The sequence below is a fragment of the Sander vitreus genome, chromosome 17 (assembly GCF_031162955.1).
Source record: "Sander vitreus isolate 19-12246 chromosome 17, sanVit1, whole genome shotgun sequence".
Lineage (NCBI taxonomy): Eukaryota > Metazoa > Chordata > Actinopteri > Perciformes > Percidae > Sander > Sander vitreus.
The window spans coordinates 14,150,782-14,174,589 of record NC_135871.1 but is presented as its reverse complement, the minus strand read 5'-3'; the positions used below and the strand labels follow the sequence as shown (position 1 = coordinate 14,174,589).

General features: G+C 37.4%; 1 protein-coding gene across 1 annotated transcript in view; it reads left to right on the top strand.

Annotated features, from left to right (window-relative positions):
* adgrb3 (adhesion G protein-coupled receptor B3) overlaps positions 1–23,808 on the top strand; it is a 117,171-nt gene that overhangs the window by 36,012 nt on the left and 57,351 nt on the right. The window contains exons 3-6 of the mRNA XM_078273675.1: positions 12,485–12,595; positions 15,092–15,253; positions 21,139–21,303; positions 22,071–22,235. Of these exons, the coding sequence (XP_078129801.1) occupies positions 12,485–12,595; positions 15,092–15,253; positions 21,139–21,303; positions 22,071–22,235 (603 nt within the window). The remainder of the gene's footprint in view (positions 1–12,484; positions 12,596–15,091; positions 15,254–21,138; positions 21,304–22,070; positions 22,236–23,808) is intronic.

Below are 23,808 nucleotides of genomic sequence, written 5' to 3'. Positions count from 1 at the left end.
GCACTTCAATCATCCTTAATGTCATCACAGACAGAAAGGCTCATAAGCTGGGTTGAAGGGGCTTTATTTCCTCCCATATCCAAGAACAAAAATGGAAGTATTAATAATAAGATTTAGGACTTCACTCGTTTTGCACACTAATTATACTCACCAGCTCTACTAAGACCTTTGTTACTTGTATGCGGAGGGGAAATGTGAAATACTGCTGTAGCTGTTTTTGATGCACATTTGTTGGTGGTCTCTGGTTGAAAACAATTAGGTGGTCATGTTTAGGTTAAAGCTGATTTAATTTAATTTGTTAAGTTGAACTTTTTTTCTTTTACATAACACTTAGTATTCTGGACATGGTAAGCTGCAGGGAAAGCTTGTGGTGTGGTAATCAATTCCATACATTGGCCAACGGTAAGATGTTGAATGGCTAATTGACCACAGTAATGGTGCATGGCTATGTGGTGGTGGACGATGGAGAGGTGCACATTAAAAAACAATTAATTTCCAATACTAATGTCACTCTTGGCTGGTTCTGCTGCTGCATATAACAAGGAGCTGTCACTGATTAGTCATTTCATACTCAATCTAGGATTTGAGCCTGGCTATGCAAAGTTAGGAAGCCTTTTTGTTTGATTGAGATACTTTTCATTTTGGAAACCACCTGATAAGAATTTAGGCTTCCATTTTGGTTGATAAGTTTATTAAAATGTCTCTCCTTTGCAAAGCTACAAGGTCAAGGTCTGGTCAAGTACTGATTACATTTTTGGCTTCTAGCTACTAAGTCAGATTTCTTTTACTCTTGTTTACAGTATATTGCGAGCTGCAGCAGGCAACTTTGGCAGCTTCTAGTGCATATTCATTTATTTATTTATATGGACATGGATATTTACTTTGAAATGGTAACAGTGCACTGCAACCATATTAAAGTAAAGTACCCCCACTAAGGCAATAGTTTGGTTATCAAATCTCAGTAACCTAATTTTCATTATGATCTTTGTGTGTAAATGATGCATTTGATAATGCAGTTAATGTCCAAAAATATGTGGCAGACTACAGGAAACATCTTTGTTAGTGTCACATTGTCAAACAAGGAAAATGGAGCAACTTCATTGGTGTTTATTCTTTTTTTTCTATTGATGAATGAATGCTGCTTTCACCCAGAACAGTGATGTTTTACCTCCCACCACCATTGAGAATACAGGTGTTTGTACACAGACAAACCAAGTTGCATGTGCTTGACACCATGGCCTTTATATACTCGAGGAGAAGGCCCATAAATGACAAACATGCAAATGAATGGGAATGTTTCCTATTTGTTTACTTTCTGGTCTTTCATCAGTTCTTTTAAGGATGATTTCAAAGGCTTCTAGTGGATAATAACCCGAGACATCTTTCAGGATGCAAAAATTAAAAACAAGATGAACTGATTATTCCAATTTTTGAATGTGCCCTTCTTTTTGATATTTCACAGAATTACTTTGCTCTGCTGAAATTACAATTATCCTCCACCGAGACTCAGCATAATTTCAACAGTGCTATTCAGCATAATTTTAAATTAATATATTGCCTTTTTTATCTATTAATTTAACAGTACTTAACATCTCTTTGATATAGGGTTGCAAACGTAAGAGAGTGAATTCATGCATTAAACTTGAAAAGTGTACCTAGCAGTTCGGTTTAGGTGCTAATTTATTATTGAATCTCTCTAATGTAACAAAGAACACTTGTCTATTCATTTTGACTTTTTGGCTATTCCAAAACCCAGTAGTGTGGTGTGTTTGTTTTTGAATAATCTGAGTTTGCAGAGATCATTAAGTGGTTAAATCCCTTGCCCCTCGAACTAAATGCCCCCCTTGTCCTGGGACTGAATCCCTGCAGGGTTTTCTCTCCTGTGTTTCTAATTTGGTCTCTCCCACAACAGTCTAAATAAAAAATAGAAAACACCACAGGTTAGAGGACTGTCCACCTTACTTCAAAAGAGACATGCGGAGGTTGTGGGAGTTCACCTCAGCTTTAATTAATGCAGGCCTCGTAATAAAAATGATGACGTATAGTGTTAGCTATGCTAAGTTAAACCAAAAACAAGCAGAATTCCTGTGTTTTCATCTGAATATGTTTGATTACAGCACTTTATTTTAAAACTGACCACATGCACAAATTGTAATTTTGTGGAAATGGCCAAACATATTGGCTTTAAAATTAAAGCTTCAGTGCTTAACTTTTTGATATTAATGAACGTCCGTTACATTCAAGCCATTGCCAAATGAGTTGCTACAAAGCTAATTAAGACTATCACCTCCACACAACTCTCTGTATTTCTCAGTATGGCTATGTTCAGAAGATTGTGGCGTCCGATGACTTTCCGGTGCAGAAACTCAAGTGAAGATAATTACCTCTTCTGAAGAATCCATCATGGTTTTTTAATCCTCCGTGTCCTTCTTGGCTACTAGAAACTGTGTGGAGGAGGGGTGGACAATCGCGGAAGGCTGTATCATGTGGACGCACCGACATTGTTGTCATTACTGATAATTCTTCCTTGGGGGCGACACAAAAAATATATTAAATTATTTTTAATAATAAAGTTAAATTCATTCAGCCCAAATACCGAATGTATTTAGTTATAAAAACACAAACAGTAATTATAATCCAGTGGAGCAATGCATGGCTTTGAAACTTGTAATAACTGTGATGGCTCTCAGACTTGACATCAGAATGAATAAAAATCATATTGTAATGCTGTTGTCCTCTTGTCTGAGGACATTTTAGCATCGCCACTGTGTCCTTGTAATTATTTCGGAGTGTATTTGCTTTAACATGAGCTTAGCCAATGAGTGAAGACAGGGCATGTTGCAGGCATCTTCCTCATGACTAACTTGCATATGACACAATGTTCCCTGTGCTGATAGATGCAGGGTGGCAGTCTGGAGCAGTGGGTTTTACCACTGCAAAAGGATCAGACATGATTGGTGCTGTGGAAAAGCTGACAGTATGAATTATGGAAGTCTCATTAGGGGCTGTTGGAAATGATTTATCTTGCTACGAAATATGGTCATCCAACCACATTTGCCTCCATGGTTACAGAGTCCATATTGTGTTTTGCTCTTTTTCTTAGGTGTATCGTTTTTCGTTTATTAGTGAGAAATTTCCATGGACAGCAAACCATGACTCTATTAAATGGAAGGTCGTTACTTGGTATGCCAAGCAAAATGGCTTAGAAAAGGACAAGGTATGCTCTTTGAAAATTGGCTGCAGCTGCAAAGGTGCTAAAAAATGTGTCATGTTTCTCACTTGACAGATGCATTCCTTGGCATGGTGGCATTGAGCTTGGCAGTGTGTGTGACTGCCAGGTCATCTACCAGGGTTGTGTGTTTCTATAGTGATGTCAAGAGCTACTTCCATAGTTTTCCAATTTGCCTTTAGCAAGAGCATTGTAGTAAAGCATACCCCAAAAGATAATTATGCATAATTTACAACTGTTTATTAAGATCATATCCTATCAAAAAGAATGAAATCTTGTTTTGAGGCGATTGGTCAAAACTTACAAGAGAATATTTCATGAAACGCTTTAAGCAACTGACTAGTGTCCCAGATTTGAGAAGGCCTCAGCATTTCATACAGTGTACAATGTGTAGTTTCTATACTACTCATGTAACCAGACTTCTTTTCTGTAAAATGGTTTCATTAGTAATCCGCTTCCATCCTTGTTTCTGTCAGTGCACAGTAGTCCTTTCAGTTGTGTCCCTGCAGCAGCCCCACTTTTAGTCACGGGTGGTTCAGCAGTGTCGCTTTTTGAAAAGGCTGGTGCAAGTTATAAACTGCAATCTTGGCATTCCTTTCACTTTAAAATGCTCTATAGCCGGATCCATTTTCTGACACCATCATGCAGCTGAAATGAAAGCACGACACATTACTTACATTATCATGCAGAGGGTACATCTTTGTGAAAAGTCTACTTTTGGGACATTGACAAGCAAGCATTTGTTTACAGCCACAGTAGTGTGGATGATGCTTTTGATTCTTGTGATGGCAGATCATTATAGTTTAATGTTTAGACTGTGGAAAATGCGTCAAAACTGTGTGGCTTTTAATAGAGTAGAGATTCACTTCATACATTTTTGGATCATTTGAAATGCTATGAAGTCAGACTGGTGAGGCCTGTTCCCTGAAGTGTACGGAAAATAGGGGGAATGATCTGCTCACTGCACCCAGCAACAGGGCTTCTTGATGCAGTGCTTTGATAACGTCAGAGCTCCATCTAGGTTGCTTTGTGAGGTACTGCTCAATAACCTTGTGATTTAGCATTGTGCTGTAAATTATCAATGCAATCTCCAGTAGCCACTCATTTGCCTACACATCAGTAATACAAAATACTGTATATCCTCTCTACTTACAGCAGACAATATTCTAAGTGCTTGTCTCACCACACTCACTCCATTTTTAGGCGAGTTCACCTGACTCTGTAATGAGGTGCAGTGGCAGTTGCACAGAATTCTAATTTGGCTTCAATCTAAGTCATTAGGAGAGTCAACAGGAAGCAAACAGATGGCAGAAGGAATATGATGGATAATTGTACGTCTCGCAGGGACATTCGTAATTTGTATCTGATTCCGTGCAACCCCTTCATTTTCTTAATGAAGGACTAATTGAGTTTTTTAGATTGGCTCAAGCATATGGTCCCACCAATAGTGGAGGGTTTGTATAATGGCTGTAAGGAGATACATTGAGTAGATGTATAAGATTGTTTCTGGATGGTAGTCTGATTTTAAGGTTGGATTAACACTTAAGACTTGGTTTGAATGTGAAAGTGTTAATGAGCTAAAATATGATGCATCCTTATTATGCCATAATCACCATCATCATCAAATTTATTGTTATTTTCTGACATTTAAAAATAGTCTTCACAGATTTGTCTAAAACACTGATGCTTACTCTGAATAAACAACATGTACCGTCCTGCCTCTGAAATGTTGGAATAAATAAAACATAGTAGTATAATCTGTACTTTACTTATGAATAAATGCATTTTTTATGTTTTTAATGTATTGTCTTTTTTTGTATTCCACCATAACACATAATGACTGATTTTCTGGAACGTGGTTATGGTATTATAATGTTTCTTTCTGTTTCTATTTTAATATAGTTGTTGTAATTGTTATGTTTCTTTTTTGTAGTGAAAAGTCCAAAATCAACCAGAACAGGCTTTGATCATTTTTCTGCATTAATGTTTAGGTTTTAATACCTCCAGTTAGGGCTGCAAGATATGAGGAAAATATCTAATTGCGATTATTTTTGACTGATATTGTGATATGATCCACGGTATTGGAGGGAATGCTAATTTTTTTTAATCATTATTCTTATTTTCATTGAAACAAAATTATTATAGTGTGATTTTTGCTTCGAGGATCTGTACCAAACAAAGATTTTTTATTTAGTCTGTGGGATACTATTTGTAGGCTGGGATGTCTCTGCAGCACCACAATACTTAATTCAGAATGGCTTGACACATATTTTGCCTTTAACAAATAATGCGCCCACGTGCAATTTTAGATATCCATTAGATGTCCATATTGCAATTTTGATAATATGTCGATTAATTGTGCAGCCCTACTTCCAGGAAACAAGCAAATGAACAGATGCTGTTGGTACAAACAATAATTTGTAAACACTTAAATTATAACACAACTGTTTGAGCATGTGGTCACTCTTACCTTTTGTAAAAGTCAAGATAGTTTATTATAATTTGGCATCTTTTTATGTTTAAATATATTTCCATTGCAATTTATGACTGAATCAAAAGTCGAATACTTCTAAAAAATTAGGGACGCACCGATTTATCGGCCGAACATCGGTATCGCCCGATAATTGACTTGTTGACCGCCATCAGCCTATAGGCACATAAGATGACATTCACCGATGGCAGTGGCTGATGTTCAGCTGTTGTGTTGCATCCATTTTGTGCTGGCTAAATGTTATGTTGGTTATTAGCTGCTTAGTAGCTCTGGCATGACGTAAGAGGGCAACAGGTGCTGTGCACACGTGGTTTCTTTCCACAGTTGTTTTCAGTGAGCGGCTGTTCCATTCTGCGTATCACATCTTGGATGAGAAGAGAAATAGACTGATCTGCAAGGCAGAGTTTCTTATCTTTGTAAAGAAAAGCATACATCTTACTAACAAGTAGGCAGTCAAGTACAGGGTATTTTTTTTAAATCCATAATGCCGTATTGAGGAGCTTTTGAGGCCAATTATTGTTTAGTAAAGAGGCTCATGTTCAGCCCAATCTCCCAGCCTTCTGTAAGATTCTGCTTAATGGAAACTCACACAAGGTGAAAGATATTTATATTTGTATTTATTAATTATTTATATTTTATTTTATAGCTCTTCTATTCACTTTAACATTTACATTTTATCACATTTAATTAAATGTTTTACAAAAATAATGTTTTTGTTGGGCTATGTAGGTACTGAAAAAATCTTCTCATTTTGTTGTATAGCAGGCTAAAAAGGCCTTTGAAACGGTTATTGGTTATCTTAAAGGTTGTTTCATAAATGTGTATGATTGAATTTGGGATCATTCAAAGATGGGTTGACTTTAAAATGGTTCAGTTATTTTTTTAATAATGAAGATTTCTTTGTTTTCCTGGCTAGCTAAATAGTTTTTTTAATCATTGGCCCAGAGTTTCACAATTGGTGCATTCTGACTAAAAAGCACCTTACAACCCATATGAATCACTACATTTGACCAACATTTGCCAGCCTCAGTAGCTCAGCTGATGAGAAATAGATCAAAGACAGGCATGGGATAGTGAGGTATCCCTCTTCCTGGTCTGCATGGACTGTATGCCTGTCTCTTTTTTGGGAACTTACACTCTTCAAAGTGTAGTGGTAATGAAGTGCCTCTCATTAAGAGCAACATTTGTGACAGTCAGTCAGTCGGGCAGGAATGCATGGAGGGCAGGAAGCGGAGCGCCGCTGATAGAAGCTACTCAGAGGGGCCTCTGAGTAAAGGCTCATTTCATGCAAGGTTAGACACATCAGTCATTGGACATGGGGCTGGCTTTTACTGCCTTTCAACAAAATTACACATGGAACATGTTCACACAGTAAAGATGCACCTGGAAATCAAATGTCTTCGGTTAGGCTCTCTGCTGCTGGCGCAATCACTGCCAGTGTGTAAGCTTAACATTCCCTGCATGCAGTGAATCAAAGCCTCAGTGATGACAAAGGTCATGGACCCAGGGAACTTTCATTCACTTTGATTGCGTGTTGAGTCTTTATTTGTTTGTAATGTGTACTGCATGTACTTAGTAGTGGGACATTAATTAAATCAAGCGTAAATATGGTCCCTAATTAAGCGTCAAAGCATCAATGAGCTGTGATGGGTAAGAAAAGCTTTGAGCCCATCAAATCAGGCTCACATGAATAGTTTGGCTTGGGCAGGAGTATACTGTCCAGCACTATCCATGTTCTCACAAATTTGACACTGCGATGACGGCCTGTGTGGGCCACAGCACATTCATTCAGTAACACCGCAGCCTCAAAATCTGAGCCCTGGTGTCCCCCTGTTATAACCTTCATTTATTGTCACCTGCTGAGGTCATAGCCCAGCAGTGACAAGGCGCTTGCACAGCCAGTAATTTGAGCAGACATTTTGGCCAAAGGTTTTCATTGTTTTGGCTGTATCTGTTTTCTGCTTGCAGTGTTGGCTTTGCTAACAGATGCACCCCTGGAGATCAGCTGCCAAAGATGATTGAAGTTATTTTCCTTTCCTTTTTAGAGCGGCCGGACATATCTCACAATGAGATTAAACTTGCAAAGCAGCCTGACTCACGAAACTAGCCACTGAATCGCTTACCTTTCTTGAAGTTGAGAGGAAGGTATTTTTGCTCAAAAGAACCTAATATCATCCCTCACCTCTTTATTACTCACCTGATTTGCTGATAATCCCTGATAAGCAGGCAAAATGGCTACCATTGTAAACTGATGGCACAGTATGTCGGCAGCAAGCTGTTTTAGCTAGCACTCTTTGAAAGATCTGTTTTTGCTCTTACTGGAATAATTGTAGGTTTAAAGCTGCACAATCCTACTGAATTGAGTGCTAATTCTGCTTTTTTTCCTTGAGTGAATTAGGAGTTTTTAAAAATGTGAGAAACAGGAAAAGGGTGTGTGTATTAATTTGTCTGTGCTTGTGCGTGAGTGTGTGCATTAGGTACATTTTTTTTCTATATTGTAGCTTTAGCTATTTTCTGTGACAATGAGTATATGTAGGTTTCCAAAATAATAGATCTGTGTATAGGTTTCCAAAATAATAGATCTATAGTCAAAATCATATTTCATTGCATCAAAAGATGTTGGCCACATTAGGTTTAACCTGCTTAGATGTCTCTGCTGTCATCAGATGCTAATGTGAACAAATATAGAGAGACATGTAGCTGAGACTGACAAGGAATCTGGTCCAATGTAGTGAGTCACAAAAATCATCAGCAACAATTATACAATTATACTTCTGTTCAAAATTATTATTATCATGATCTCAGGGAGAGTTAGGTGATTTCCTGATGCTACAAAGTACTTATTCATGGAGTTGGCAATTTTATCTAAGGGGAAATATATTGCAATAATGTAGATGGTTACAGTCCAACAATGCATTGTTTGGATAGGAGTCTATGAAAACGGAGGTTAAGAACATATCCAGCAAGTACAAGTATATATTTGACCAGGAGTCTCCCTTCTCCTGTATCTATATAAAAACAACCATGCTATTCCAGTATGATGACAGTTATGGTGTTGTTAATGATGGCCTTTAGCCTTACTTTGTTGAGTTAATACAGTACACTGTACATTGACTGCATTTCGCTTACAGTATCTGCTATGTAGACTACCTAATATGACTGCTCTTTGTACATGTTTAATGGCAAATGTTCCCTCATTTATTACTAATTTCATGCATTTACTATAAATTATAAGATACTGGAAAACTAATTTACTGTAGGTCTACCTGTTTGACCTATTTGTAAAACTCTTCAGAAGCAACTCCTTCCTGTCTGGTCCATTTGGTCTAGAGTGTTGGATATTATTTAGATTTTCAAATGCTTGCTGGAACAAGCTGTGTAGCTGTGACGTTGTGTTAAAATGTGTTGCCTGTCACGAAAGGAGACGTGGCTATTGCTGATCTGTCTGCCAAGGTCATCTAAGTAATTCCTATTTTAGGCAAATGTAATTAATCATCCACAAAATGGTCAAGTATTTCAGAAAAGCAATGCCGCTATTCCTCAGTTTTGTAAACCCGGCTGAATTTAGTGGGCACTGTAAGACCTGTAAGAATGTCATTTTTAATTCTCAGGAGGTACAAAACGCATGCTTTGTCAGTGATGCATGACAACAGGGTTATGTGCATGCAAAACAAAGTGAATGAGTCTGTCACTTCACAAAAGGAAAGAAAGCTAACAGTGATGGATTTCTCTGTATGGCATTGCCTCTCCTTTGTTGTTGAAGCATGATGGCTGATGGATAATAATGATAAGTATTATCTTTAGTCTTAACTGAAGGACAGACACCTCATAAATCTTAAACTGAATTTTCTTAAAAACACAGTTAAAGAGGCCAAAACATGAAAATGATGCGACCTCAAACAGAAGAAATGTTTGAAAAGTAATGACACGCTAAATGCATTATCTGCACTTTCTGCCTTGTAATACAGTGAAGACACATTGTATTTGGCTGCTTTGACAAATGACAAACAGCCTGCCCCTCCAGTTATTAAAATTCTCATTTGTCTCTGATGTTTACGGTTATATAGCCACAGGCTTGAATGCAATCCTAGCAGTTCAATTAAACCGGTGTGCTTATTTCTCAGTATTTTTCTGGTGTCATACTTCGACATCCTGTGCTTACCCATTCTACCTCAGGCTTCTTGAAACGCAACGTTAGGATTAACATCTTGGCTTTGTGGCATCAAAAGAGAGACTCCAGTTTCATACACTTAAAACTGAGACTTCTTATGCGCTAATTTAACCAGTTCTCATTTTTATACCAACAGGTTGAGCTTTTGAGCTACCTGTCCAGAATGATGCAGATATAATTACTCAAACATCAGTGATGAAATGATGAATCTGTGATGGTGAAAAAACGCTATTTAAAATGTGTGAAGTTTGATTCATACAGTGTGTGCTCTGTAATGAGTGTATCTCACGGTCATCACGCTTAATGACATTTAGGTAATCTCTTTCATGTTTCAATGCTTTTGTTGTATCGTTCATCAAGAGGTGTGACTGACTGTAGGGCTAATATCACTGTTTGATAGGCTGAGTTGATCAATGTTTTACAGAGGGAAATCATTTTCAAAAGTATAATGGAGTTAGGATCAACGTTATGCGAAGCTGGTCATGTTGATTAGTATTTAAAAATGACAATACAGAATATAATTGCCTATAGCTTTATACATGTCCTCCTTTATACAGGAAGTAAACAATTTATTTACATTGATGTTGCTTCTAAATGTATCTAATTCAACAGAGAGCTGGGTAGGAATTCTTTTTTTTAGTATATAGTAGGCTATATATGATATTCACACATTTTAAGCTCTTTTGCATTTTGTTCATTGCATTTTGTAATTGCTACCACTGTTGCTATGTTATGAAATACAGGACAGTAGGGTGTCTATAGTAAATTGTATATATTTTAAACTCTTTCTTTTGCAAATGTTACTGAAAAGTAAAAGCATTAAAAGAATCCATGCTCTATATCCAACCAGCCCCACTGAGCCAAGTGGCATGAAAGTGCTATGTATGCTGTCTCATAGTTTTTAGTGTTTATTTTAACTTATAAATTCATTAAAAAGCAGTGTACCCTGCTTTTTCTATGATTCCCTGGGAAGAAGCTGCCATTCAGGCTGACTAAATCAGACAACCCTTTTATTCTGCTAAATGGGGAATTGGTTCAACATCCAAGACACCACAGGGTAGAGCCCAGAACACAGTAAAGAGATAACATGTCAAAGTATCTACAGTAGTTAGCCTTGCATGACTGAACGTTAGATCAACTGCCCGCTGTTTGTCCAACCATCAGTGTACCTGCACATTTTTTTGTCCGGCACAGAGTTCACACTGTGCTTTCTGCTTAATTTGAGCAAAACAGATGTGGACACTATCAAATCAGACTGAAAGACATTTGAACATGCTTCTGAAGCTCATTACTTTGTGCAGTCATGGTTCTAAAGATCCCAATCAGCATCAAAAGGATGCGGTTTGTTTCTACCTGGCGGCTTTCTCTCCTTTCATTATACCTTTGTAATATTCAAATATTTTATGCAAATACAACCACAGTTTTCCTGATGCTATACTGGGAAGGGATGTTGCTTGAATGTAGCTGAAAACACAGTCATTCCAGTCTTGATTTATTTATTTATTTTTCTTAATCCAATCATGGAACATGTTCTATGATATGATTTGGTTAATGCCAACAGTCAAATGCGTGGATCAGACAGCTGTCTGATTTATAGATAATTAGTCCTAAAATTTGAGCTTTCAGTGGAACATGATCAGATGACATGACAGATGCGCCCCCGCCCCCCAGGCAGGTCAGTCTTTCTAGGCATTCTATCTGCTGTCAGGAACACAGGAAACTAAAGGCTACAAACTAGATTAGAAGTGATGATTTAAACATTCTCTCTATCAATGGCTGATGCATTGTATTGTCTAATGTACTAACATAAGCTATGTGTGAATTTGTTGTTGATGCATTACCTGCATTGCCTATTTGCAGAGATATAATCATCTCATTAGGACCACACTGCCGAAAATGATGCTACTTTTTAATGATGATGCACATTCTTAACTAAATGCAATACTGCAAGCATTACTTTTCTCAGTGTGGTTTCAAAACATTGTACTCATTGTCTCTTTGTCCCATTATGGGAAATAAAGAGGGCATGCATTGAAATGAATACAGCTCAGAATACATTTGTCTAATTTAACAAAGGCTCACCATATTTTGAACTGGGTAATCCAAAAAGAAATCCTACAAAGATGACAAACTGTTGAGGAAACTGTGGATCAATAGCATGTTATGTCCATGACCCCCTCCTCTGTGGCTTTCTGATGGCTTACACATTTTTACTTTCATTTTCTTTTTTTTCCTTTTCGGGATGTGCAGGAGGGTAGGGAGGGACGGAGGGAGGGAGGGAGGGAGGGAGGGAGCTGGTCTGACGAAGTGTTAGAGTCTTAAAAAAACTATGTGAGTTTATTTGCATGTTTGCTATGTGTCTACGTTGTGCTTTCAAACTCAATTAATACTTCCAACTCACCCTTATAAATTTGTTGCATTGTTCTATGCCCTAGAGTAAAGGACAAATTAAATACAAACTTGTGTGGTCTTTGTTTCTAGCCATGTACTGCAGTTGCTTCGAACATCTTGAAAACAGTATGTAATAAGCTTTTGTTCTCAGAAAATCATGTTTAAGCCTAGCTTTCATATGAACCTCTATTTTGTCCCATAGAATATGGAATGATCGGAGAGCATACAGTAAAAAGTCAGCGGCCAAGATCAGTTCATGACACAAAGGCCCTGCAGGAGCAAGCTGAATCTGCTAAATTTATGGCACAAACTGGTAATACTGTAGTTATGTTTCTTTACTTTATTTTGTTAACTAAACTTAATTTCATCATGCATGCTCTCTCTTGTACTGCACCTTTTAAGTGGAAATGTTTTGCATTATTATTTTTTCCAACTCATTCTCTATTGCCACATATGAAGTAGGAAGATAAATTTCCCATTTTTCTACGAGTATTTACTTTGAATATAGAACGTAATTGGGTTTTGTGGCTCTGTTTGTTTTATTGTCACATAGCGAGTTGGCAAGTGGATTACTCATATACTATATTCATAGAACATTAATTAAACAGCAGTTTAAAACTAAGGTCCTGATGTAGTTAATCATTTCCTCCAAGGCATGATAAATGAAATGTCATTCGATGAAAAATCCAACACTTCAGCCAAATATGAAAAACATAGTTGGCAAAAGTTGAACTGATAGATGCTGCCCTTAGAGATAAAATGAGGCTTTGCTGCTTAATCAAGTGTAGCATCCAATAAATTAAAAACTGAAATAATCTAAATTTATAATTATATTTACAAGCTACCAACTTAGCAATTGTAATAAAATCAGAAAGTACTGAAATAAGTCACAGCAATATTATAGCAAAACCTTAATTTGGCTTTCATTATTTAGTTGTTTGAAACCCCTTTTTGTTTTCAGTGGGTGGGTTAAGATCTAGCTGAGATTTTGTTTTTATTCTTCATTTTGATTTTTGGGAAATGTTTTGATTTTTTCATGTGTTGTTACATTTAAATTCCTGTCATTGTTTAAAAAACGCCTATCATTACCATTTTAATTTGCGACACACCAGACATACATACCGGTACTAACATATGCTCATTAACACCTCTCCATTTTACACATGCCGTAGGTATGTTGTTTCCCTATTGAGTTGCATCACTGTGCTTTTCTGTTTCTCATTCTCACACAATTTACTCTCCCTGTACTGCCTCATTTAACAAATTGATCCACCTTTCAGTCTATTTTATGATCTGCAAAACTAAGGGCAGTGTTTAGATCCCTATTTGGCTGAATCTATGTTCCATTTATACTACATGTGGAGATACTATTTTAAAGCATAATGATCTCAAACTTCTAATATGATTTGATGACTTCCAATGACATAAATGTATTCAGAGCTGCAATTGAAATAATTCCTCTTGGTAATAAATTATTTTTCTAATGCGTAAAGCTTCAAAGCTTCAAAAATGAATACTTCACCTGAGGGTTTAACATAATCAAACATCAATTATTTGGGGACTACTCTGATGGAGGGATTTAATTGTCCATTCACTTGTCATCAAATAATTTATTCTTTTTCAATTAGGCTACCATGGATTTGGAAATCACACCCCACTGCCTCATCATAATATACAGTTTTATTTAGCATTTCATGGCTTTTTGATAGTTGACCCTTTTGGACAATGACGATTGAAAGGCTGAATGCTTGAATGTTTCTTCTTATTAATCTTTATAATTGAACTCAAAAGAGATTTTGAGATAAATGTAACAACTATGATGTTTATCTTTACTAATCTGCTACCAAACAATATGTGTGATTATTTAATTATTTAAATTTGACTGCAGAGTTAAACTACTTCAAAGTCTGCTTGCCAAAACCTCAATTTAGGTGCAAAGGCCTGGACAATAGAAACAGATTCCATTCTCATTCTGTGGCTAAATTGGTACCTTCCTTCTGGGCACTCACAATTAAGTCTGCTTTGAGCCACATTCAAACACATGAAAATGGCTGTGATCTGCTGAATAAAATCAGCTAACTTTCTCATTTTCCTCCACCCCTGGGAGTTAACTGGTTGAGATGGATTTGAAAATTATTTTGTCTAAAACACAGAATTTGCTCCACTGTTGTCAGGGAAACTAAATAGTTTGCTGCAGTGTAAGGGAATCCATCTCCGACCTCTTTCTGAACTAACACCCATTAAAATCCATTTTATTTTCTCAGATGTTGTCTTTCTTGCATGTCACCATGTTCTTACGAAATTTGCTTTGTTTATGGTCTCACTTTATAGAAATAGAAATGCATGACTTATTTTTGTTAAGGATAAAGTTAAACAGATGTAACCCTAATGTCTACCATTACTTTTCTATAATCATAACTATGCCTTCACCGTGATCTTTGCATAAATGCACATTTAAATTTGTTGTAAAAAAGCTGATTAGTTTACACGGCTCTCCGACACTATCAAGACCATTGTTAATGCAACTACTCTCTATGATTGCAAAACACTTTATTGTGCTGCATACAAATGCAATCACTTGTCTGAAGAATAACACTGCCAATTCAGTATTTATCAAAGATCACATAAAGGTAGTTGAGACTGTACAATAGTGTTTTTGTAAATCTTAAAGACCCCACTTCACCCCAACGTGACTCATGTTGCCCCCCCCCCCCCACCCACTTGACTCAACCCTGCCCACCTCGCCCCGTAAGAACTGCCCAAGGACCATATTGCTGCATTTAACTAGTGTCACCCTTCTCCCACACAGGTGAATCAGGTGCAGAGGAGTGGTCCCAGTGGAGCTCATGCTCTGTAACTTGCGGGCAAGGGTCGCAGGTGCGAACAAGAACATGTGTCACACCATACGGAACACACTGCAGCGGCCCTTTAAGAGAATCAAGGGTTTGCAATAACACTGCCCCTTGTCCAGGTAGTGTTAGCCGCAGATTCTTGAATATTAATGTTTTGCTCATTTATTGTTTATACGAGGAAATGTGTTGTTGTGTTTTAACAAACTTTTCAATGTGTCTATTTAAGAATGTATTTTTATTGCAGTTATTACAATTAATCTAATGCTTCTTTGGTGTTATTTTGTGAATGTGTTTTTTTTTTCATGATCACTTTTGTGTTTTCCATTTCATATAACTGTAAGGAAATTCATCAGCATTGAAATGGTTTAATGACATGTGGTTCTGCATGGAGCTTGGGGAGCAGTAGATCCTGGTATGTTGTCAGCTTCATTTCCTTGAAGGTCAGTCGTGCATTTCAAAATAACTTGGCAGCGCTTCTTCAAACACGCTGTAAGGCATTTCTTCTTCAACCCATAGTGGCAAGGCAGATGAGTCACTGGCAGTCAGGTATCAACATCAGATGCGTTTCTGACTGGTGATTGCAGAGCGCTAATGTTTGTCTGTATGTGTCTGGTAGGAGAGCGTGTCGTTCTAAACAAGTCGTTGCCATTATTCATTTTTGGGATTGTTTACACAGACAAATATGTTGATTTAGTAATGAGATTCTGAACTCAAGTTTAGTCAAGGTATTTGATGGTGATTTTTAATAGGGTGCTTCTGTGTCTGCATCATAAACTCTTAGGTAATTTTTGCTGATAAAAAAATACTGCAAGTTGCATCCTCTAACATTCTGATCTATGATGTACTGTACTTTATTTTTAGATGTGGTATGTGTAAGTGGGAAGTTGGCAGGTTTCAAAAGGGTCACTCTCTTACTGTGTGTGGACATTAAGAGTTAGAAACAGAATGAGTCATTTCTTGGTGTGACTCCTCTACAGCTTGGCCATTAATATTTAGCTTAGAAAGCATTCAAGCTCCTATTTTTCAAAAGCTACACAGCCCAATTCCAGGTATATGCATTCATTATCATGAAGAACAATTATTAATTTAGAACTAGAAATTACAGAGCTTCCCATGTGAACTCATTGACCTTGATTTATCTCAAGACATGCAGACATTAGGCTTCTCATTGCTAATTGTGGATCCAGAACTTTCTTTCACATAATAATGAAGAAACACTTATCACCAAATAACTGGGCCATAAAACTCTAGTTCAACTCTAAAGTAATTTTGACTTTCCTCACAAGAGTAAGACTGCGTTAGAACTTTTAATTTTTAGAAAAAAAGGAGAGGGCTAGTCTTTTTAATTTCTAAACATATTGTTTCATTGTTTTTTAAGTAGATCATATCAAATACACTGTAGTGCTGGAGTGTTGTTAAATTGCTTTGCTTGTAATATCTGAAAAATAATGTTTTCTCGCTTCACTTACTTATATTAAAAACCTAGCACTAGGATCACAGAAATTATTTTTCCAAGTCATCCCAAAAAATGCAGCTGATATAGCACTAACTTTACTTAGTTACAGTAGCAAAGTGATACAAACAAATCCCACCTGGCATGGTGCTACATGAAACACAGTCTATATGTCATATTCCGAAAAGCAGACATATTGATTCACTCTCTTCAAACAGTGAGTAGTATGCCAAGGTTGAAGGATACCTCCAAAATAGAGTATACAACTACAGACATGTTATTTCCAGTCTAAAAGTAGCCTTACCTTAAAGTCACCATTGCTGAAAACATCAACATCATCGATGAACAATGGCAGGCACTGCAGGCTTACATCAAGCACGTTGTTAAAAATTATGGGCCTACATACAAGTTGTGATGCCACTCATCCAACACAATGCATCTGCCAAAATACAATAACACTTGTGCTTTATGAAATATTACTTTTACCTGAGTCATCCCATTTTTTAACCCAACCAACAGCACCAGAGGTTTTTTTTATTTTAAATTCTGGTGTATAGTTAGTTATTCAGCAGAAGTATGCACAGTCATTTCTGACATTTAGACAGTACAGGATTTACTTCCAGTGCCAGCATTCAGAGCCAACACAAAATTAGTTTTATACCTTGTAGCACAATATACAGCATACGGTTGGTTTCAGCATTCAGTATTAGATAACTATCTAAATTTTTCAACCTAACACTCCCTGTCCTCATTAAAACTACGTTACAGCAAGATCTGGACAGCAAGCATGATCATGATTTAATTCCGTCCTGTCATGGGTGCATACATTGGCGGCGTCTGACTTTCTTTTATTTGAGTTAGTATTAAATATTTCTTATAACACAAATTTCACAATGTGTGATTTGGTTGGGTGGGGGTACAGGGTTGTTCTACATTTTTATTTTGCCTTAAGGGACCAGTAAATGGGAAAGCTCTTGATAAGGCTCTAGCTTATTTTATCTTGCTATCAACAAGTGAGAAAGTGTTGTCTGTTTACTATGCTATTGAACCGCACTGCCATTAAAAACTGTCAAAAACACATAAAAGAGCCATACCTTTGAATTTGGGAGGGATGTTGTTCTCTCATGTCAACAAGCACAGCTAGCTTAGCTATTTCTCAGATTCGTATATATATATCACGCTATCCATGTGGTTCGTTAGCAAAGTAATGTAAACAATGCGCCACTTGACCGAGCATCCACAGATACGTCTGTATCCGTCCTACTTTACAGGATGAGAATGCACCCCATAGATTGTAAAAATAAGATGCATTATTTTGATTTATTTCAAAATAAAACTTCGTTAGCTGTGCCAATTGCAGTGAAGTAATGTCAGCCAAGTGAAAATATGTGTTTCTTGTATATGTTTGTTGTTGTTGTTTTGTATATGAGTTCTGTGGCTGTCAGTAGGGTAACATAACATTGGTTGTGGTTGTGTCATTTTTTGACAATAAATAGATAGAGCAACGTCAGGATATTAGGCATAGCATAGATCTCAAACCCATAATTGCCAACATGCAAAAAATAATATTGTGATTGATGTACTGTAAAAAACATGTTTTGCCTCCAATTAATGCAAGTTTCTGTTTTAGCTGTACTAAACACAAGCTAACTTGGTTGGTATGCACAATGTGATGTGTTTACTTACAATAAACAGAGGGAAAACAATTGGCATAATAAGCAGCAATAGTGTCAATGGAAACAAAGCATTCATTAGCAGAAAACACTGGGAGGTCCAGTCTACAATATGCTACATTATTGCCAACTTGATCATAAAGACGAAGCCTCATTTATTATAATAATAATTTTTTTTTTTTTAATTATTAAGAACTATTTCAGTGTTTTGCTGAACAACGTGTCAGACACTATGCCTACCTATGAATAATCAGTGTAAATCAAAGACAAATAAAAACTGGTTCTGTCAGACATTTTCTGTTGACACATTGATGTAAAAGATTCAACGTTCACAGTGAGCCAGTAACATCTATAAATATTCAAATGTAGGCATATTCAAATCCTATTGCAGAAGAAGAACAAGAGCAAAATAAAATCATTAAGATCATGATTTCACTATGTCATTTTTAATGTGATTAGGTCTCTTTACTAGATAAACTGTGGTAACCTATTGGGACTCAGTTAAGTTAATGTACTTACGTACATAAGAGGCAAACCTATTGCAAAAGCATTTCCAAGTGCCATTGACCCTTTGTTTGCATTGCACAAACATAAGAGCCAGGTGCAATATTATGCACAAAAGCATTGAACTGCAGCTTTATGATAAGCATGGATTTGATTGTATTTTTAAGTGGAAACTAGCTCAAACTGTTCTGTGAAAAAAATAGGCCTATTGTATGGTGAATACAGTTGGGCACAAGAGGAAGGCTTACAAGTTAAAAAAGTTAAAACCTCACTGGAATGATATGAATTAAAATAACTAAATCCCTGTTTACCAAAAATTAATGAAAACATTCTTTGCAAATGCATTTGCTTTGTCCACCATCCTGTGCTGGTCCAAGAATTTCACCTCTACCACGTTTGCACATGGCCAGTTCATTGAAAAAACACACACAAAGAAGCGGAATCGTATTCCATCACTGCCACAGTAGCTTTGGTGACTGCCTGCTTTGAACTTGAAATGTTCAAAGTAAATGCTTCGGCCACCACGGGACACTTAGCAAAAAGAAGGCCAGAGCAGGGACAGACGGTAGCTCCGCCTCATGGCCAACCATCGGCATGATCCCAAGATCCAACTGCTCTACAACTGATCCTGAGATCCAACTATTATACTGCAGGAACTTTAAGCCTCTGCACAAAGCTGTGGATAGTGACCCCTCTGAAGAGGAACATATCTATTCCCTGTAGACAAAGTAGTCATACATACTGTACATTTCCAAGGTCTTACAATCACGTTTGTAATCAACAGATGATATAAAAAACACACCAGATATGTTCTGTGCACTGCCAATCTCCATAAATTAGTTATTTAATAACATTAGTTAATTCAATTAAAAATAATTACATTTGTTTTATGCCTCAGTCTAGTACCGCCTAGAAATGTATAACGGCTGCATCCACATCAGTCTGCTGTTCCTATTGCAGTTTACGCCGTTGTAGCTGATAAACAAGGATTTTTTTAACTGTAATGTGGGTTGAGCATTTCTTTAGTACACCCATACTTCTGGTTCCAAAATATAGTTGCAGTCTGATTTGGGTTTGATGTACCTTAAAGTTCATGTGGAAGCCTTCAGTTCTGTCAGTATGCACTTTATCACTGGGATCAAGAAGCCAGCAGTTGCTTTAGGAACTAACAATAGAGGTTAAACATTAACATTTTGAGTGTGTTGATCATTTCATATCACTGTGTGAATATTAAGGAAGACTGCAACTGCTGAGAAAAGACAGGGGGGTGTTTTACTTCTGTCTAGGTCTCAGATTCCCATATTTCCCTCTCCAAAGTAAAACTTTGAGCCAATAGCTAATGTCCTCTGCAGATCTATGAAGCCTTGCAATCTGTCAGCCAGAACCCAGTTAAACTTACATGCAAACCAAGATGCAAGACGAATGATGCCTTTATAAAGCATTTATTTCATAATATGTATTTTGATAGACAGCTGAGGAAAATGACAAATTTATCAATAGCATTATATATTATGGTGATGCTTGTGCTTGAAAATGATGTTGTTAAATAGAAAGGGAAATACCGAAAATGATTCAAAACTCAACGCATGCCAAAATAATCCTTTAAATTAAAGTTTTTTTTAAATTTGTGTTTATTCAAAGCTCAAGAGTTTGAAAATGGGACATCTTACAGGTGATGTTTTTAATTTATTTAATAATTTAGTTTTTAATATTTTGATTGTAGTGGCAGTATATGTCCGAAGTGTATAACATGTAATAACAACATGCCACATGAGATTTAGAATTGTTTTAATTAAAAGAAGCCTTTGAAACATTTATTCATGAATTTCTCAGGCATGTACAGTACATCTAATGAGGAAACACACTTTTGATACATTTTCCTGTTGAATTTGGGCTGTCTGGCCTGATATTCAGTCTGAGTGGCCATTTCATTACCAATCGTAAAATGTGGGGCAGTGATTCAGAGGTCTGGAACCAGGTTACGGGCTGTCTGCTTTGTGTATAACCATGATTAGTATGTTGGTGTAACGACATATTTGCAGAACCATTGTCAGCCCACATTCACCTGTGGTCCACAGCTTTTAGATTCCTGTAACACTGTGCAAACCTGCTGCTCCTCGACTTGATTTATCATATTCTATGCCTTTGTGGCTGTATGAAGCATTGTTAGTGGGGTAGCATTTCATATTATTATTATTATTAAATGTTCCACAGTGTCTGTGTGCTCAGTGTTTCATTCACATTAGTTTTGTTGCTGATTATTTTTGATTGATTTTATTTTATGTATGGCTCAGTGCAGTTTGCTATGGGTTTGTTTATGCTAAAGCAGAGACAGGGATATTGATTAGGCCTGACACCTTTTCTGTGCCCGCAGTACACGGTGTATGGGAGGAGTGGTCACCGTGGAGCCTGTGCTCATTCACATGTGGCCGAGGTCACCGCACTAGGACTAGGATGTGTGCCCCTCCCCAGCATGGAGGCAGGGCCTGTGATGGACCTGAGACCCAGACTAAGCTTTGCAACATAGCCCTATGCCCAGGTATCATCTGTCTGCTCTCTAAATATATTCCAATATTAACACTTATACCTGCAGGCATGATGAGGAGAGTAATGTAAAAGGTAAACGCTCATAAACTCATTTCAAAAGATGAATCATTGAGAATGATTGCAGTTTACCTTACACACATCATGTGTATAATCCTTAATCAATACAGTACTGCAAAGGTGAGTAAAAAAACTGAACGGCAGCCCAGTTTGTGGTGCATTTAAAGTAAAAGTGCTTTCACAATAACGCAGTTTAGGCAACCCTGTTGAGAGTCAATACTGTAATACTGACATCAAAATCACTTACTCGCAATTGCCTGTGAATGCTAAGCAGATTAGTGATGATGAGTTTTTACACACAGTAGATGTTAGCTTTAGCTCTGGAAACAGACTCAGTGAAAACCACTCAATCTCAGATACTTTCCCTCTGCCCAGATAGGGAATATGGAAGGCAGCTAACCAATAGATTCTGCAGTTTGTACCTTTGGCATTTTAATAGCCTAAATCATAATATGAGGACATCCTACAAAAACACTTTTTATGTTTTATTTGCCTTTTGCCTTCGGTTATGTTGGGAAACTTTAACCAGATTAGGAAACCAGCAGTACAATTCTCCAAAATCTACAAAGAGTCATGTTTTTGTCTGTTTTTTGGCTTTCAATCTGAGAGAGAATAGTGATCTGAATATCTCCTCCAATTTCTGTCTGCCCTCTTTTTCCCTTCACATGGGACATGCTTGTTGGGTTGTGGTTGGTGCCTCAGTGGACGGACAGTGGCAGGAGTGGAGCTCTTGGAGCGATTGCTCGGTGACCTGTGCCAATGGCACTCAGCAGAGGACCAGACAGTGCTCAGCGGCCGCCCATGGGGGATCTGAGTGTCGCGGTCACTGGGCAGAAAGCAGAGAGTGCCATAATCCTGACTGCACAGGTAAAATCCTGAGCATCTTAATTCTATATCCGCTTTGATGTCTAAATTCGAAATCATGATTTAAAATGGGGGAAAAGAGAGACTAAAAACAGCCTGTCCCATATTGACATCATTATCGTTACAATCATGAGAACCATAATCATTACTATCAACTGTAGATAAAATATGCAGCCTGATTTTACTGAGCTGTTATACTCTTTCTGTTGCGTTCTGAAAACCTCTGCAGCTAGAATCAGCTGTGCTGTAAGAATCAAGACTAATGTTTGAGACCATGCTCTATCAATTGGATTTGTAAAATCCATTTAGATATACTGCATGTTTTTTCACATAATTCAGGGTTAGCTGTCCAAACTGTCTGTCAACATCATAGATGTATTAGAGGCTCAAAGATGTCAGCTTAGTGGTCTCCAGCAGGCTTTGAATTGTCTGATCATGTGAAGGGCCTGAGCACTCCCATAATCTCCTGATGCAATTTTCACTGCAGCAGCCTAAAACAGCTGTTCTGTATTTCACTGGTATGTGCGTGGCAAATAGATTCCTCTCAAATTTTTGAAAGTCAGTGGAAATCTTGTGCAACCACCAGTCAACCGTATGCTCTCTTGGACCACTAAAATAGTGCCAAATGCTTGTGAATGCGTATTTGCATTTTGTGCTCATGAAAATGAAGCAGAGGATGCTGTTGTTTGCCTCACAGTGAGAGGATGCATTATACAATTTATTCATTTAATGAGGCCTACCTGTTTAGCAATTCTTATTTGTATCCGAGGTGAGAGATCAAACATAAGTGTGACTACACAGTCTAAGCCTTGATTTAACAAGTCAGCACCGTGTCCATTACTGCTGGAAGCGGTGCCTTGCTTTGTAGAACACAGAAAAAGAGTTCATGGCAAAACCCAATAAATGTTTGAGAAACCATAAAACATGTATTTGAGTAATTTAGTGTGCTGCAAGACTGCAGAAATTGTTCGAAAAAACAAACAAACAAAAAAGGTTAAAAAAAAGTCATTACTACAAAAGGCCTGTGCAGGGTTTGAATCCATGTTGTGTTTTAAAATTGAGAGAATTTATCCAGGACTGCTGGCACAATGAGCTCTTTGAAACACATGAGCATGCATCTGTCCATGGAATCAGCTGCTTTCCTGTGGAGCAGAGGCTTCAGTATTTACTGGGGTTTGATCAATGTCTTCTTGCGGATAGTTTTAGCCAACAGGTCACGATGGTTTCTGTTTTGTCTTTCTTCCGGAAGCAATCCTGACAGAGGTTAGTTGTAGGACACAAAATATTCCCGCACGTGTGAAGAAGGGGGTAAGCGGAGGTTAAAATGAAAGTGGAGTGTGTTTCCTGCTCACAGGGTCTTGTACCTCTCCCTTCAGACAAGGGCATTTGATTTACTACATCGCTGAAGGGGAGCATCTGTTTTTTTGTCTAATGCACAATTTAGTAATGTTCATTACAAGGGCATAAAACATGCTGCTGGTTTTGAAAACTTCAGCATAAATGCCTTTTAATATTGGCAAAGTGAGGCAAATAATCACCCCTCACAGAGCAGCTTCTTTAGCCATAAAACACACAT